The following is a 16,651-nucleotide window of genomic DNA, read 5'->3' as shown; positions in this document are numbered from 1 at the left end:
AAGAAGGGAAAATTTTATTTGGAGAGAATATTTAACGCGAAATTTGATCTCCCAATCAATTAATGTTAACAAGTGGGAAAATCATTTCTTACTCAGAAATCCCAGTTCCAATTGATACTTTCAGGTATTTTTCCTATTATTGATTTTTTCCTTTGCTATTTATTCACTATCTAAAACGCTGAAGAAAGATCCCTTTGGAATGTTTCGATATTCTTGCAGGTTTAGTGGAAATCCTGATTGTTTTACCTGTCAAAAAATTGACGGAATATTTCGGTCTTTTTGTTGTTTTAATGACAATCTTGAATGTAAATTTGGCGTGTTCTTCGAATTTCAGGGTTTCTTTTGGATTATCAAGTACGTAAAAATTGTTCGATGTTTGTGCTTCTGTTTGAAAATTAGTATATTTTAAAATTTTTATGATCGTCAACTTAAAAAATGAAATAGTTTGCTTGATAGTAGATTATTTCGATGCTTTCACCCTAGTGGAATTGTTGATTTTGTAGTTCTGGTTATAGAATTTGATGGGTGGTTTCGATTTTAAATTTATGCACCGATTTGTATTGTTCAATATCTTCAAAACTTCTTCGTTTTATTAGTAAGTGTAGTAGTTGATTGTTGTTATGCCCAACCCAGATTGAATATTTTGTTATTTTTTTTCAGTTTTAGCCGCATGAATGTTCTTTTTATGATTGCATCTTGGCATTTTAAATAGGTGAAACTTAGCCGTATGGTTTATGAGTTTTTATTGAATATTTGTACATGTTTTCTTAAGACCATCAGTTGACTATGTTGTTGATTTGATGCTGATAATTTAAAGGGTTTCTCTTTTTGGCTGGAAAGTATTGGTGGGTATTTTAGAAATGTTTGATCTATGTATATTTGAAACATTTTCTTGACTGATTACGAGACATACTACTTGATCTGACACGACCCTCAATACAAAATCTAAGTATCAATTTTTGTAATCACAAATTCATGCGAATGTACCTAGGAACAATCCAAACAGAGTTCTAGTTCGAATTTCTCTGTTTTATGCGTTTATTTCTTGTTTTATTCTTTTGTTATTAATTTGCATTGCTTAGTAGTATGACATCTTTCATATAATAGCTTATGCCAAATGTGATTTGAAGTGATTTGTGTGACTTTTTTACTTGCAAGATGAATTGAGCCTATCATGTGCTTTATGAGCATGTTTAACTAAAGCTTGATTCGAGCCAAAATTTGTAAAGCTTGTTTAAAAATCTGTTATCTGAGTAGCAAGGTTTTTATTATTATTATTATTATTATTATTGTTTTTATTATTATTATTATTATTATTATTATTATATGTTAAGTANATTATTATTATTGTTATTATTATTATTATTATTATTATTATTATATGTTAAGTCTATAGTCGATAATTTTCTTTTAGAAATGCCAGCAGTGCCATTTCCTCCAAAACAAAACGCGGGCAGTATTGAGATGAGGTTACACAGGAAATCTTTCCTGATATATTGCAAAGATATCAGGTTTCATCCAAATGCATTTTTGCATTATGGTTAATGAAATTTATCTGATGTCGTTCCTGATATGTCGATAATATTAATATTCATGCGAGCTTGAGCTTGAAAATGTTTCGAAGGTTGGCTCAAGATTGACTTCTTTAGAGGCTTACATCTTAATTTTGTGGCAGACATTTGGTGAATTCTGGTTAGCTTCGCTAATCATACAAGTCCTTGATAGCAATGGAAGGTGGCATTTTTAGGGAACGATTAAAAGCTTTAGCACAAATCATGCAAGCACTTAAAGTTGTTAAAGAAGACAATGTTCCTAGTGAAATTGAAGAGGTAATCGAGGCTAAAGTTGTACAATTTTTCCTTTTATAACCATTTAAATATTTTTTTATCATAATGTCTCAGGGTCTTTACTTAGGCTCGCTTGGAGCTGCCAATGATAAGATCACTTTGAAAAGGTTGAACATCACGCATGTATTGACAGTTGCTAGCTCTTTATCCCCGGCTCATCCTAACGATTTTATATACAAAACTATTCCAGGTTTGGAATTCTGACAATATTTTCCACTTACATTTCATATCCTTGGTTTTGCACTTTACATTTTTTTAATGAATCTGTATATTTATGCAATTGAATATCCTACGGTAGGCTCTTTGATGGAATAATGGGACATTGCCGGTCTTTTTTTATTTGTTTGATAATATAAAAATGATTTGGCTAAAAGAGATTCTTAATTCTTTTGATATTTTTCTGTGCAATGTAACAGTACTTGATAAAGAAGATGTACTTATATCACAGTACTTTGATGAGTGTTTCGCATTTATAGAAGAAGCAAGAATCACTGGTGGTGGGGTCTTGGTTCACTGCTTTGCTGGAAGATCACGAAGGTGTTTTTTTTTTGTTTTACATTTTTTCTTTTCCACAAATGATAATTTTGTTAATATTTGAATTGGTATGTTGTTAGGGATGATGCAAGATGATAAATTAGTCTATTTTTTGCTTAAATACACCTGACTTATATTTTAAGAATTTTTTGAGTGTTCTTTTGTAAATTTGATTCGCCCACACTCACAAATACCCAAGCCTTTCATACTTTGCTTCCCACTTGGAAACGTTATGGTCATGAAAACATATTTGAAGTGGTATAGGATCCAGCAAAGATTTAAGATGGATTTAATCTCATCGTTTCCTGTCTAGCCCTTCGTCCAAAATTCTCAGGGTCAGTGCTTGATCTAAGATGGATTTAATCCCATCTTTCCCTGTCTAGCCCTCCGTCCAAAATTCTTGGGGTCATCCCATATTCATTTGTCATCCATTCCATTTCTTTTTTATAATTTTTTTGGCTTCTTTGCAGCGTGACGATTGTTGTAGCTTATCTGATGTTTAAAAATGGCATGCCTTTATTGGAAGCACTTGAGCATGTGAAGATATTAAGACCAGTGGCATCGCCTAATTTAGGCTTCATGTCACAGCTCCATGGGTTTGAGCGATCTCTTCAAGGTAATTTAACCTCGTATTTTTTTCAAAAAATGCAAAAGAAAACGACAGTGTATGCATGGACGAACAGTAACTAGTTTAAACTTGTAACATGTGACAGTGTTAAAGTTTCATTAGTCGATACCAGCTAGTTTTACGTTAAGGCATGTATGATGATCACAATTCCGGTTTTGCTTCAAATAAATTCTTGAAATGCAGGAGCCAACACTGACTGATAGGGGCGCTTCAAGTTTAGACGCTTATACGCTACCTCTGGTTTCGACTTTATTAGGCACGAAGATACTTGTTATAGTTTCTTCTTGATTTGACTCTTTATATTGATTTAGTTTGTGAGAAATATTTCACGTGTAACACATATCATTAGATACGTCAAAACATATACGGGTCCTTCGTGACATGCTTGTGGCATTCATACATACATCCAATCAATTCAAATTCAAGGGAACTTTTCTAATTGGTTGAATGCTCAATTTCTCACCGTGATCAAGATGGAGTGATGTGCTTACAGCATTTTGTATTTGTGTATGTCTAGCTGGAAATTTAACAGTATGCATACAACTATAGCATGTTCAAATTGCTTGAGATATATATTGCTGGTATTTTTATGTCGGAGCTAGGTTCGAAGTTGGGAAATATTATTACACAAAACTCCTATGAGAACGTCTCACAAGTCAATTTTGTGGGACGAATATCTTACTAGACTCGACCCATGAAAGCATTATTTTTTATACTAAAAACATTATTTTTTACTATGTTATGGACCTAGTTGATATAGGGGTGAGGTTTATCGCTGTCAATTGAGATCAAAGTCACTGTCTTTATCTAATTGAGAGAGGTTTATGTCACTACAACAAGTAGTGGGGTGGTGAAATGGAACCTCTTTTATGTTAGAGAGTAGATATCCTGTAAGCCAACTGTTGGTTGGAGAATTTATTGACTCAAGTGTAATAAACAATCTTTATTTTAATATAATTTATCTTTTAATGGTTTCGTTTTACTTTATCTGTATACCCATGAAAGCTGCATAGATAAAGTCCTTGATTATGTTTTAATACAAATGAATCGTAATTCGATGTTGAAACTCATTAGTAAACACTGCATATTCTAAATTCGTTCTTAGTCGATTCAGCCGCCTAAAACATGGATAAAGGTCGCTTGAGCTTGAGACTAGCATCTGTGATGTTGTGTACTGCGTTTCTTGGTAAGGGCATAGAGATGTCCAAACAGGCAGATGGGTAGTCATATGATGATTATACCGAACAACCCTCCCTAGAACTTTCCAAGTGGTTATCATTCATCGAGAAGATAAGTCCCTGGTTATGATTGTACACCATTAGTCCTTACGACTCGGGACAACACTGAGACTCTATATGCTAGAGCTGTGCTTTGACTCGTTTACCGGCTCCAGGAGAGTCATCAGGTGACGAGGTTGGGTACAGTTGCGACACATATAGGAGTCAGTGCATTGTAGTCGGGGATTCGCCGCTTACCTATGAGTGTGTATATCCTATGTGATCTGAAGTAATAATAGTGCATGAAATCTCTAGCCAGAGTATGAGATGTACGTTGAAGAAGGAGTTTTCCAAATGGTACACGCGATGCCACTATTATATGTATCACATAGTTATCGAATTAATATGCAACCCTCGATGAACCAATAGTTGCAGATTCGATCGGGATATATGAGATGAAGGGACCGTACTGTACGTTAATCATAATCGACTGGTTTTTGTAGGCACTATCTGTGATACCTAGGGGATCATGGGGCGATGCTAATAGACGCTCTTACCATGACCGATGGGTGCAATAAGAAATGAGTTCTGACATTTTTGATCAAAGTGTTGATGAAAAGAATGAGGCTAACTAGGGTAAGCCCGAATAAGAATAAATGTTATTCTGAATCACAAGGAGTTGTGAATCCACAGCTAGCTGTATCCCTGAACCATTGAGGTTCACACAAGCACTGGATCGTTTGTTCCCGTTGAGAGAATAAATTCAAGGAGTTGAATTTATACTATTAAATTCAAATGTTGAATTTATAATGTATTTACTTTATTTTGCTTAATAGTTGAGTTTATTAAATATTAAATTAAATATAGTAGAAAGTATGTTTAATGGGCTTGTAGGAGTACAAGTCCAACATACTAAATAATTAAAGTTCTTAATGGACCTTGATTAATTAATTAAACTAGTTGGACTAGCCCAAATAATTAATCAGGACCATTAATGTTAATATATTGGGTTATGACTTAATTATAAATAGGTGTAATCAAGCCATAACCTTCGCCACCACCTTCACAAATTTCGAAAAATCTCTCTCCCAAAGCATGAAAATTCGGCCACTTCCTTTTGAAGGAAAACTTTGAGTCGTCTCTCGTTTTCAATCTCCAACGTAAAAACTTCTTCTAATTTTTCTAGTGCGAATTAGAAGAGGAACAAATCATCTAGTCGTGGACCTGATTAGAAGAAAGGAGTCCTTGAAGAAAGTTCGTAGTGATTCATCAAGAGCTAGATCCGTCAATACTGGATTAGTTGGAGTCAAGTGATTTAATTACCAAAGGTATAACTTTTAAACATCCTATGTATGTTTAATTAAAAACCATACGAGTGTCCAAATATATTTTGATTGTTAAAATAAAATAAAAATTTTAAAACTTCCGCTACGTTTGAGCACGAGAAAACCTAGATCCAACATTTTATGCTCAAGTGAGCTTGTTATATTCTTATATTTGTGTTATATTTTTATTTTTATTGAATTTTCAATAACTGAACCGTATGAATTTTTTTTTAAAAACCGAAAGCAAACTGAATGTATACATAACTTATTAAAATCGAACAAATTTAAAATCGAGTAGTTTTGTCGGAAACTGAATTAACCGATTTTTTTTATAAAATATTAAAAATCCATTAAAACTTTGCCGACGGGTTCGCACATGATTCATCTCCACGCGGCAGCACTTCATCCAAATCAGTCGTATTGCCGGGATATTTGGGGAAATAGACCTGGTCAACATTTTTTTTTAAAGAAAATAACCTCCTCATGTAGTGAACAAATACACTATATGAGGCTATTTTTTTTAAAAAATTGTTGACCAGGATTACAAAACAAAACAACCCCGTATTGCCACCATTTACAGCAAACAAGTACAAAATTTTTATTTACAATGAACCTTACATTCTTAGCTGAAATCTGGATTTTTTAGGCCAAGATTTTGGGGCAAAATTCAAGAATGAGAGTTGGAGTTCTCTATATAGAAATCGACATTTTTTCAAATTAAACTGAATTTCCAAATTAATCGAACCGGATATTCAAAATAATTTGGTTTGGTCGATTAATTCGTTTAATCGATTTTTTGCTAAATTGATATTATCAATTTGAGATTTTGCTTTTCTAGATTATAAAATCTTGCTTGATTTATTTCTAGATATTAGAGGATTTTTTTAATATGGTATTTATCTCTAATAAAAATATTGTTTCCATATTTTGTAGGATTCTTTTATGGAATTGCTTTTAGGTCAAATATTGGATATAAATATGGAGTGCTTTACAGCCGTGGACAGTGCTTTTTGTGGCTTTTTCGTGGGGTTTGGACAGTAGACTTTTGCAGAGAATGCATAGAAGATAATTTTCATGTTGAAGAATTTGAGTGATTGATTCACATTTATGCCGTGTTGCTTATTGGTGTTGAAGACACCTGGAGAACAAAACTGACGCAGAGTGTTGATCGAAGAGTGTTCTTTTATTTGTTTAAGCAACTTCAGTTTATGCATCTAGTTTTTAGTTTGGTTTATTTTGATGCATTTTAATTACTTTTAGTGTTAAGAAATTTGGTTTTGTTATTCCCACTAGCATTGTTTTGTGTAAACGATTTACATATTTTTCTAGTGAATTTTTTTCCATGAGGTATTGTACAAGTATTTATACTTGTACATAATTTAAACATGTCCTTTATTTATTAAAATTATATTTGTGTGTTTTTAATTAACGTCCGCTGCATGTTGTGCGCTCGTGTTGACAACACTGTGCCACAACACAAAAAATCTGATACACACAATATATTTGATTCCTGTACTTTTATGATCAACAACCCCTTTTCAAGTGGTTTCAGAGCCTACGCTTGATATACTAAGTGATTGATTCTGGTTTACTGTTGTTTTTTCAGGAAATATAACGATAGCTAAATGAAAGCATTGGCTTCAAGTGTTGCCTTTAGACCACCGATCTTGGATGGATCAAATTATGTATTTTGGAAAGTCAAGATGAGGATGTACATAAAATCTATCGAGGAAAGAGCTTGGCAACAGGTTCTAGACGGTTCGTCACCACTTAGAAATGTTGATGTGGATGGTAACAGCCGAATTAAACTTGAGAGTGCATGGTCTCATGATGAGGTTCAAACATCAAATTTCAACTCAAAGGCACTTAATGTCATCTTTACCTCTGTTGATGTCAACATGTTCAACTTTATCACAAATTGCACATCTGCTAAAGATGCTTGAGACATTCTCCAAAGACACTGTGAAGGATCAGAAAGTGTTCGTAGAACTAAACTGAGGATGCTGACCTCCAAATTTGAAAGCCTTAGTATGAAAGAAAATGAGACCATTGTTGAATATGATTGAAGACTTCGGGACATAGCTAATAAAGCTTTTAGTCTCAGAGATCTTTTGTCTAATGAAAAACTTGTCAGCAAGGTACTGAGATCCCTTCCAGATGGTTTAACGTCAAGATCCGTGCCATAGATGAGTTGAAGGACACATTTACATTGAATCTGGAATATTGATAAGCTCGCCCAGGACATTTGAGATGAATTTGGATCTACAAAGAAGAGATAAGGGAAAGGCCATTGCATTGTAAGCTTCTGATGACTCCTTCAAAAATTTGTTCCAGGAAGCAAATGAATTTGATCTCGGTGAGGAGTCAATCTCTTTGATTAATAAGAAGTTCGGTGATTACTTGAAGAGAATGAGAGACAAGAAGAAAATTATGAAACCACCGAAACCTTTTTTGGCCATTCTGACAGAAATAAATTGTACACACCTGCTCAAGGGTATTTTAAACCGAGAAATGAAGTGGTGACTCAGCCAGAAACTAAAATATTGGATTCCGTACAGTGTAGAGAGTGTTCTGGATATGTTCATTATGCTAATGAGTGCGTCAATCGACTCCGCATAAATAAAAACATCGCATTTCCATTGACTGATGAAGATTCTGATGAAGAACTTAAATCCAGTAAAGGAGATGCTTTTACATCACTGTCTGCCATTTTGAAGATTACATGCAAACTGCAGGTCAATCCACTTGGTGTTTCCACTGGTGTTGCAACACCGGGCCGCAACACCATCTCAAAGTCATTATGCCTTAATACAAAATTCTTGGGAATTTGGACTATGAAGAAATTCAGGAATATGACCAAGAAAAGCTTACTGTTGAGACTGTCCAGATGATGTATGAAGAGCTATATGATGATTGGCTTAAAAGAAATTAGACAAATTCGACTCTTTCAAAAGAAAATATTGAGTTAAAAAGCAGTTTGTTTCGACTCGAAATCTTATTGAGTAGAAAAGATCTTGAACTGTGTAAAGTCAAGGATGATCTTGAGAAGTTCTAAAAAAAACTTCCAAAAGTCAACTCAAGTTCATCAAAACTTGACTCAATGTTGACAATGGGAAATGATAGTAGAACTTGTCTTGGATATGTTGAAAGCGTATATGAACATGGTGAATCTTCCAACTCCGGATCAAAATCAACTGTGTTTGTAAAGGGAAGTGAAGACAATTTGGTCCCTTTAATGGTTAACCCTCATGTGAAGACTCTGCCAATCTCAAAGCTAGTATCAGAACAAAGGCCGAAACAAATCAGAGTTTCCTCGTCTCATTTTAAAGTTGATCCTCCGGTGAAGATGTCACAATCCAAGAAGACAGTGTCAACTTCTAAACCAAAGCGAAGAAAATGACAGTTTATCTGCCACTACTGCCATAAGTCTGGGCACATCAAACCCTTCTGCTACAAACTAAGAGTTGAATACCTGAATTGGCGATCAAATCGGGTGTTGCACAACATCAAGCACAACATTTCAGCCAAGAAATCTCCTGCAAATAAAATTTGGGTACCCAAATCTGTAATTCGATGTAATGTTATTTATATCTCCTTAAAAGCTAACATTGCAGGTGCATGACACTTTGATAGTGGGTGCTCACTCGACATGACCGGATCCAAAAATCACCTCACGGATTTTGTTGAAGTGAAAAGTGGGTGTGTAACATATGGTGGTGGTGCTAAAGGAAGAATTGTAGGGAAAAGAACCCTGAATGTTATGGGCTTCTTGAACTTCACAATGTTCTACACGTTGAAGGAATTAATTCGAGCTTAATAAGCATAAGTCAACTCTGTGATGATGATTTACATGTTAATTTAAATAAAAATTGTGAAGTTTTTAATGATGTCAATGTTTGTGTAATGTCAGGTGCTCGATCTGCTAACAATTGATATCAACTGGGAGAAAGAGATGATTTTTTCGAAGTGCCAAGGTAAGTGATTTGGACCTATGACGTGAAAAATAGGGACACGTGAGCTTCAAATGTTTGAAGAATCTGTGTAAGTTTGATACTGTTAGGGGTGTCAAAATGCAACACGAACCGTCAACCCGACACGACCCAACACGAAAAAAATCAGGTTCGGGTTGGGTTCAGGTTGTGTGGGTTCGGGTTAGTGCTGGGTTAGACGGGTTTGGGGTTGGGTCGTGGGTTGACCCGAAATTTTTTTTTTATTGTATGTTTGAACAAAATTTATTGTATATTTATATGTTAAATTTTCATCATTTAATATTTATTTTGTATATTTTTTATTTTTTTAACAATTGTTTATTTGATTTAGTAAATATATTTTAATTTTTTACAATTAAACTTTCAAATTTAAATCGAAAATTTTTGTTATTATGTGTTTAAATTAAAATATTATTATAATTTTTTTATTTTTTCGAATTTTTTTCCTTAATTTTTTTTTAAAAAATAAATAAATTTCGGGTTAGACGGGTTGATTCGGGTTAGACGGGTTTATGTTCGGGTTGGGGGTTTTCGGGTTGCTTCGGGTTTGGGTTGGGAAAAAAAAAATCTGCGGGTTGACCCGAAACCCAACCCACCCGACCCGATTGACACCCCTAGATACTGTGAGAGATATGTCCAATTTAACTTCAGGAAATGCGTATGTCTGTGGACCATGTCAGAAAGGTAAACAAACTCGTGTTTCGCACCTGGTGTTGCAACACTTTGGGACAACACGGTGTCTTGAACTCTCGCACATGGATCTAATGGGTCCAATGGATGTTGAGAGCTTGGGTGGTAAGATATTTTCGTTTGTTTGTGTTGATGATTTTTCGCATTTTACTTGGGTAATTTTCTTAGAGAAAAATCTGATATTTTTGATGTTTTTAAGAAATTGCATGCTAGAATAATCAATTTGCATGAAGTAAGGGCGGTTAAAATAAAAACCTGATCATAGTAAAGAGTTCGAAAATTCTCATTTTACTTCTTTGTGCGATAGGAAAGTTATCACTCATGAATTTTCAGCTCCGAAGACCCCTCAACAAAGCGACATAGCGGAAAGGAAAAATCAAAACCTTCAAGAACTAGCTCGGGTCATGCTAAGTTCCAAGAATGTGTCTAAACGTTTTTGGGCCGAAGCTTTAAACATGGCATGTCACGTTTCCAACCGTGTATTTTTAAGGAGTGGATCTACCATGACATCCTATAAAATCAAAGAAACCAAACCTTAAATATTTTCATATTTTTTGTTGTGTTTGCTATGTTTAAAATGATCGAAATCTTCTTACAAAATTTGACTCGAAAAGTAATAAAAGCCTATTTCTTGGATACTTAATGAATAGTCGGGCCTATCGTGTGTTTAATTTGAGAATTGGGACAACTATTGAATCTATTAATGCTGTGTTTGATGATTTTGCAGACCTAACAGGAAAATCAAGGAGGATAATATCGAGAGACTGCTGGATGTAAGTGAGCCACTGATGAGAAATGGTTAAGTCTGGTGTTGAGACCAGTGAGACAACAACCAGCAAAACACCGCCTCCGAATCAAACAGAAACACTAGAGGATGAGGACAATGATGATGGGGTTAATAATGAAGGAAAAGACATTCCAAGCAAGATTAAGAAGAACCATCCTTCATCTTATATTATTGGTGAGGTGCACGATGATGTGCAAACAAGAAAGAAAGAAAAAGTAGACTACCGCAAAATGATTGGTTTAGTATGCATGAGCTCCACATTTTTACCGGTAAGTCACTCCTGTTTTGTGTCTCACATTGAACCTAAGAACATTAACGATGTACTAAAAGACGAATTCTAGGTCAATGATGTATGTGATTTGGTTCCTAGACCAACGAATACCAATATTATTGGAACAAAATGAAATTTCAAAAATAAAACCGATGAATCCGATAACATTGTTCGAAACAAAGCTCGGTTGGTAGCTCAAGGGCATACGCAGGTTGAGGGGTGGATTTTGATGAAACCTTCCTGCCTATAGCCCGAATTGAGTCAGTCCGACTGTTGCTTGCCATAACATGCCATATGCATATCAAATTGTACCAAATGGACGTCAAGAGTGTCTTTTTGAATGGAATTTTGAATGAAGAAACTTATGTTAGTCAACCAAAAGGATTTGAAGATCCACATCACATGGACCACGTCTACAAGCTGAAGAAGGCTCTATATGGATTGAAAGAGGCTCCACGAGCACGGTATCGTGGGTTGGATGATTATTTGATCAACTTGGGCTTCAAACGAGGTGAGGTGGATAAAACCCTCTTTATTCAAAAATTGAGGCATGATATTTTGGTTTTCCAAATTTATATATATGACATTATCTTCGGTGCTTCATCACAAAGGCATATTGATAACTTTGTTGAGTATATGTCATTGTAATTTGAAATGAGCATGGTAGGAGAATTGAAATTCTTCCCTGGATTGCATGTTAAATAATTGCATGATGATATATTTCTGTGTTAATCCAAGTATACTAAGAATCTGGTTAAAAAATTATCAAATGATAATTCTAAACATATAAAAACTCCCATGGGGTCAAGTGAAAAACTGCCTAAAGTTGATGTTGCCGATAGTGTTGACAACATCATTTACCGCAACATCATCGGTAGTCTTTTGTACTTAACCGCTACACGTACCGATATTATGTTCAGTGTTTGCTTGTGTGCTAGGTACCAAGAAAATCCAAAAATATCACACCTAAAGGCTGTGAAATGCATTCTTAGATACATTGCAGGTACAGTAGAGTTATGGTTATGGTACACACAAGAGAAAACAAAAATTTGGTAGGTTTTTCTGATGCTGATTGAGCCGGAGACCTAGATGATAGAAAGAGCACATCGGGTGGGTGTTTCTACCTAGGGAATAACCTTGTGTCTTGGTACAGTAAGAAGCAAAATTGTGTGTCCCTATCCACCGCTGAGTCTGAGTATGTAGCAGCTGCTAGTTGTTGCTCACAACTTGTCTGGATGAATCAAATGATAGAGAATTATGGTTTTCACAATGACATCATGACTGTATATTTTGACAACTCTAGTGCTATAGACATTTTTAAGAATCCTGTTCAACACTCTCGAACAAAACACATAGACGTAAGACTTCACTTTATTCGAGATTTGGTTGAAAAAGAGATAATTCGATTGGAATTTGTTAGGACTGAAATCCAGATGGCTGATATATTCACGAAATATTTGGACTTTGAGAGATTTTTCAATCTTCAGAAGTCTCTCATCATGTACATTCAATAATCACACACCCATGTTGTCGTTGGTGTTGCCAACACCGATGACAACACCATTTTTGCATATCTATTTTTAGGATGCTAGGCATACTACATAATCATAATCATTCTATGTAAGTGTGTAATGTGTACAAGTGATGAAAATCTCCTAGTGCGCACCCTGATAGAGATCAATCTTCCAATTAAGGTTTTTAGATGTTTTGTGCTCAATCTCAATCATCAAAGAATTGAGGAATCTTGAGATCTTCTTGATCATGTCCAATATGAAAATGGCGACTTGGAAAAAAACTTGAGCAATTTGGTAAAAACAGAAAAGATGAAGAAAATAAAAATAATCAGATTAGAAGAAAATGGAAAAAGCTACCTAGAAGATTCCTTTGAAGACCGTTTTCTAGTGTGGGAGCTACCACTTTAAGTCAAAATAGAAATGAAAAAAGCTACGTAGGAGAGTCTTTTGGAAACCATTCTTCTAGTGTGAGAGCTACCAATCTAAATCAAAAGATTTTTTTGTGGAAGTATTGACTCATAAACAGTGGTGTTGCCAGGAGGTGTTACCAACACTTAAGTTCAAACACAACCCAATTTATACACAATGTCTGACATTTTGATAATTCATCATATTGAAGGCATATTTAGGACACGCATATTGGTTTTGTTTCGTGAATTCGTCATGTGCAGTGACATATCAGTATTTAACCTATGACGGTTGATAAAAACCTTAATTACTCAAACTTTGAATTGTTGTGACTAATTATGTGAGTGGGTTATAGTATATGTGGGGTTATAATGATATTATCCTTGAAATTTTGCTGGACAAGGTTGAATCATTTTTACCGTTTGAATTAAGGGCAAAACAAAGATTAACAAGTGGAGTTAATTTCAGAAAGTTACCTTTACAGGTAAATGTAAGACGACGCTTAGAAATGGAGAAGCGATCATCGCTGATTTTATTCCCGTTATACCTTATGCTTATTTAGGCTCTGACTTATTAACGTTTTGATCATTTTACTGTCACCGCATTTGCACTTTGTTTCTCGCACAATTGCATTCACTCTGCAAATCTCTCTGTGCTAAATTTCGTCCCAATCCTTCTTCCACAAATACAGAAGGATGATAATCAATTTGATCCATTGGATATCCGCAATGAAATGGCTGCTAGTAGCAGTGTTCCACCTCCTATGGCAACACAACCAACAGTGCCCCCTGCTGAAAATCCGTTACAGATTGTTGCTACTGCCCTAGAAGCCGTTCTTTTGGAGATTATTGCTCCAAGCGAACCTGAAAATGCTTATGATGTGGATAATCCGCCTATATATGAGGTTCCCCAGGAGTTTCCTCCACCACCACCAAGACGCCGATCGAAACGTCAAGCAGGGTATGGACCAGATTTTACTCCTGCGAAAGAAACCGCGTGTCTCTCCCTTCTCCACAAATGTCCTCGATCCTAATTTCTCTACAGGAGATGACTCTCATAATGAGGATTTTGAGCTGGTTGCACGCCTGTGACCTATTGTTTCCCCGAAGCCGTCCACTTCTACTTCTTCGGCACAGTCTGAGAATATTCCAGATAAACCACAAAAGGTTGTTTTTTCTTCAGAGGATGAACAGTCTTTGACAGACTTCCTAGATAGCCTAAAAGAAGCCAAAATCAGAAAAGAAGCAGTACAAGAGTCTGATGATGAGCCTGATGAGGAAATGGCTTGATAATTCGAGGAGAATCACCCAACTTCAGCCTCCTATCCCTCATCCACTTCATATTTTGAGATTGAGGAAGATGTTGATGTAGAGTCTACTAATGCTGACTCTAAAGCAACCGCTGAAGAGAATGAAGATGCAGCTGATGTTGTCAGTTATTGACAACATCGCTCGCTGACAACACCACTGGTACAGACTATGATTTAACTGTTGCTTTCTCCAATGCCTTCTATTCTGAGGATGCCGTGACCAGATGGTATCTGTATGCTAACCGAGAATTCATTGAAGAGAGGAATGTTGATGAATTCTCCTATGAGAGGCAGAACCTGATTTTTTTTCCCGAACCCGAGGGTTGCTCGCCACTGTGAATTCCATAATTCCCTACTCAAAAGAGGCCAGTGCGTGAATTTTTCTGCAACCTCACATTTTGACATTGGAGATGTCAACTCTGTTCGATTTGGCTGATTCTTTGTGCGGGATGCCATCAATCAATTTTCTCCGAACTTTATCAATGGATACTACCGCACACCGTCTGTTGCTGTGGACACTCCTCTTGTTGATATTGATTAGATCACTAGAGTGTTGATTGGCAGTGTTATCACCAAATTCCCAGTCTACCCTCACCGCCTGGCTGCTGCCAATTTGACTTCTTTTTATTCGGTGCTGCACAAGACGGCCATCAGAAATTGGACACCGTCGTCCAATACCACTGTGGTGACTAGGCCGCAAGCTTTTCTTCTATTTGATGTTGGAATGGCTCATCCCATTGATTCTGGACAGTTGGTGTTCAAAACTGTCTTGCAGTTTGCTGAAGGTGGATTAAAGTCCACTCGCCTTCCATTTCCATCACTGATCTATGGGATACTGGAATTACAGGGGTTCCTCAAACAAGATGCTGAGCTTCTTTCTTATGTGAGCAAAACACTAAAGATAGCTCTTGATTTTTTCAAGGGTAATAAGAAACTGGACCTACCTTAGTCAGCGACTGGTGTTGCCACTGGTGTTGGCAACACAGCGTCCACATCCACCTCCACTCCTGAAGGATATGTCATGCTCTCTTCCTCTCATCTATAGGCACAAATTGATTTTGGGTTGCTACATATTTAAAAGGCCAAATATGTCAATGCCTACTACGAAGAACAAGTAGCAGAGTATAGACTGCTACTGGAAGTTGGCCTCCATTCTGGCCAAAAAATGGGAGCAGAAGAACAAAAGAGAAAGATGAGGTTGAAACATCCGCTGGAGGAGCTGAGACTGATGGATTTTTCTGTAGTCTGTATTTTTCTTTCGTTGGTTCGCTCGCTCTTATATCTGTTTGATGTTTAATGAATTCTGATTTCATATATGTTAAAATGACTTCTTATGTTTTCCAATGTTCTAAGTTGGTGTCGACAACACTGTCAACAACACCAATGATCTAACATATTTAATTCAGGGGGAGAGAGCTTTAACTATGGGAGAGATACACTCTAACTAAAGGGAAGCTTAACTAATTGCAGTAATGACCAAGATTATCATTTTTTGATGTTTTGTCCAGAAAAACAAAAAAGGGGAGATTGAAAGAAGTATTTTATTCCTTTGTTATTTTTTGCTAAATTGATATTGCTTTTCTAGATTATAAGATATTACTTGATTTATTTCTAGATATTAGGGGATTTGTTTTTAATATGGTATTTATCTCTAAAATATTTTATCGCTAATAAAAATCTTTTTTTCATATTTTCTAGAACTCTTTTTTGGAATTGCTTTTATGTCAAGTTTTGGATATAAATATGGAGTGTCTTACTGCAGTGGAAAATGCTTTTTGTGGCTTTTTCGAGGGGTTTGGACAACAAAGTTTTGCAGAGAATGCATAGAAGATAATTTTCATGTTGAAAAATTTGAGTGATTGATTCACGTTTACTCCGTGTTACTGATTGGTGTTGAAGACACCTGAATAACAACAATGACACAGAGTGTTGATCGAAGAGTGTCTTTTATTGTTTAAGAAACTTTGGTTTATGCATCTAGTTTTTAGTTTGGTTCTTTTTTATGCATATTAATCCCTTGGAGTGTTAAAGAGTTTGGTTTTGTTATTCTTACTAGTATTGTTTTGTGTAAACGATTTACATATTTTTCTAATGAATTTTTGCCACTTGGCATTGTACAAGTATAAATACTT

At 35.6% G+C, this 16,651-nt stretch overlaps 1 protein-coding gene across 5 annotated transcripts; it reads left to right on the top strand.

The window, feature by feature from the left end:
* Nucleotides 1-3,477, top strand: LOC140960898 (dual specificity protein phosphatase 1). Of its 5 annotated transcripts, XM_073419216.1 has the most exons (7): nucleotides 1-124; nucleotides 220-354; nucleotides 1,676-1,829; nucleotides 1,902-2,037; nucleotides 2,264-2,384; nucleotides 2,852-2,997; nucleotides 3,193-3,477. In XM_073419216.1, exons 3-7 carry the CDS (start codon nucleotides 1,728-1,730, stop codon nucleotides 3,207-3,209), a joined length of 522 nt encoding a protein of 173 aa, XP_073275317.1. In that variant the 5' UTR covers nucleotides 1-124; nucleotides 220-354; nucleotides 1,676-1,727; the 3' UTR covers nucleotides 3,210-3,477. The 5 variants fall into 5 exon arrangements, with proteins under 5 accessions (XP_073275317.1, XP_073275321.1, XP_073275316.1 ...); XM_073419220.1 differs by lacking the exon at nucleotides 220-354 and having other exon boundaries at nucleotides 2,324-2,384; XM_073419215.1 differs by lacking the exon at nucleotides 220-354.
* Nucleotides 3,478-16,651: the final 13,174 nt, after the last annotated feature.

Source organism: Primulina huaijiensis, chromosome 16, assembly GCF_012295235.1.
Source record: "Primulina huaijiensis isolate GDHJ02 chromosome 16, ASM1229523v2, whole genome shotgun sequence".
Classification (NCBI taxonomy): Eukaryota; Viridiplantae; Streptophyta; class Magnoliopsida; order Lamiales; family Gesneriaceae; genus Primulina; species Primulina huaijiensis.
Note: the sequence above shows the minus strand (reverse complement) of the source record. Positions and strands in the feature narration are given on the sequence as shown.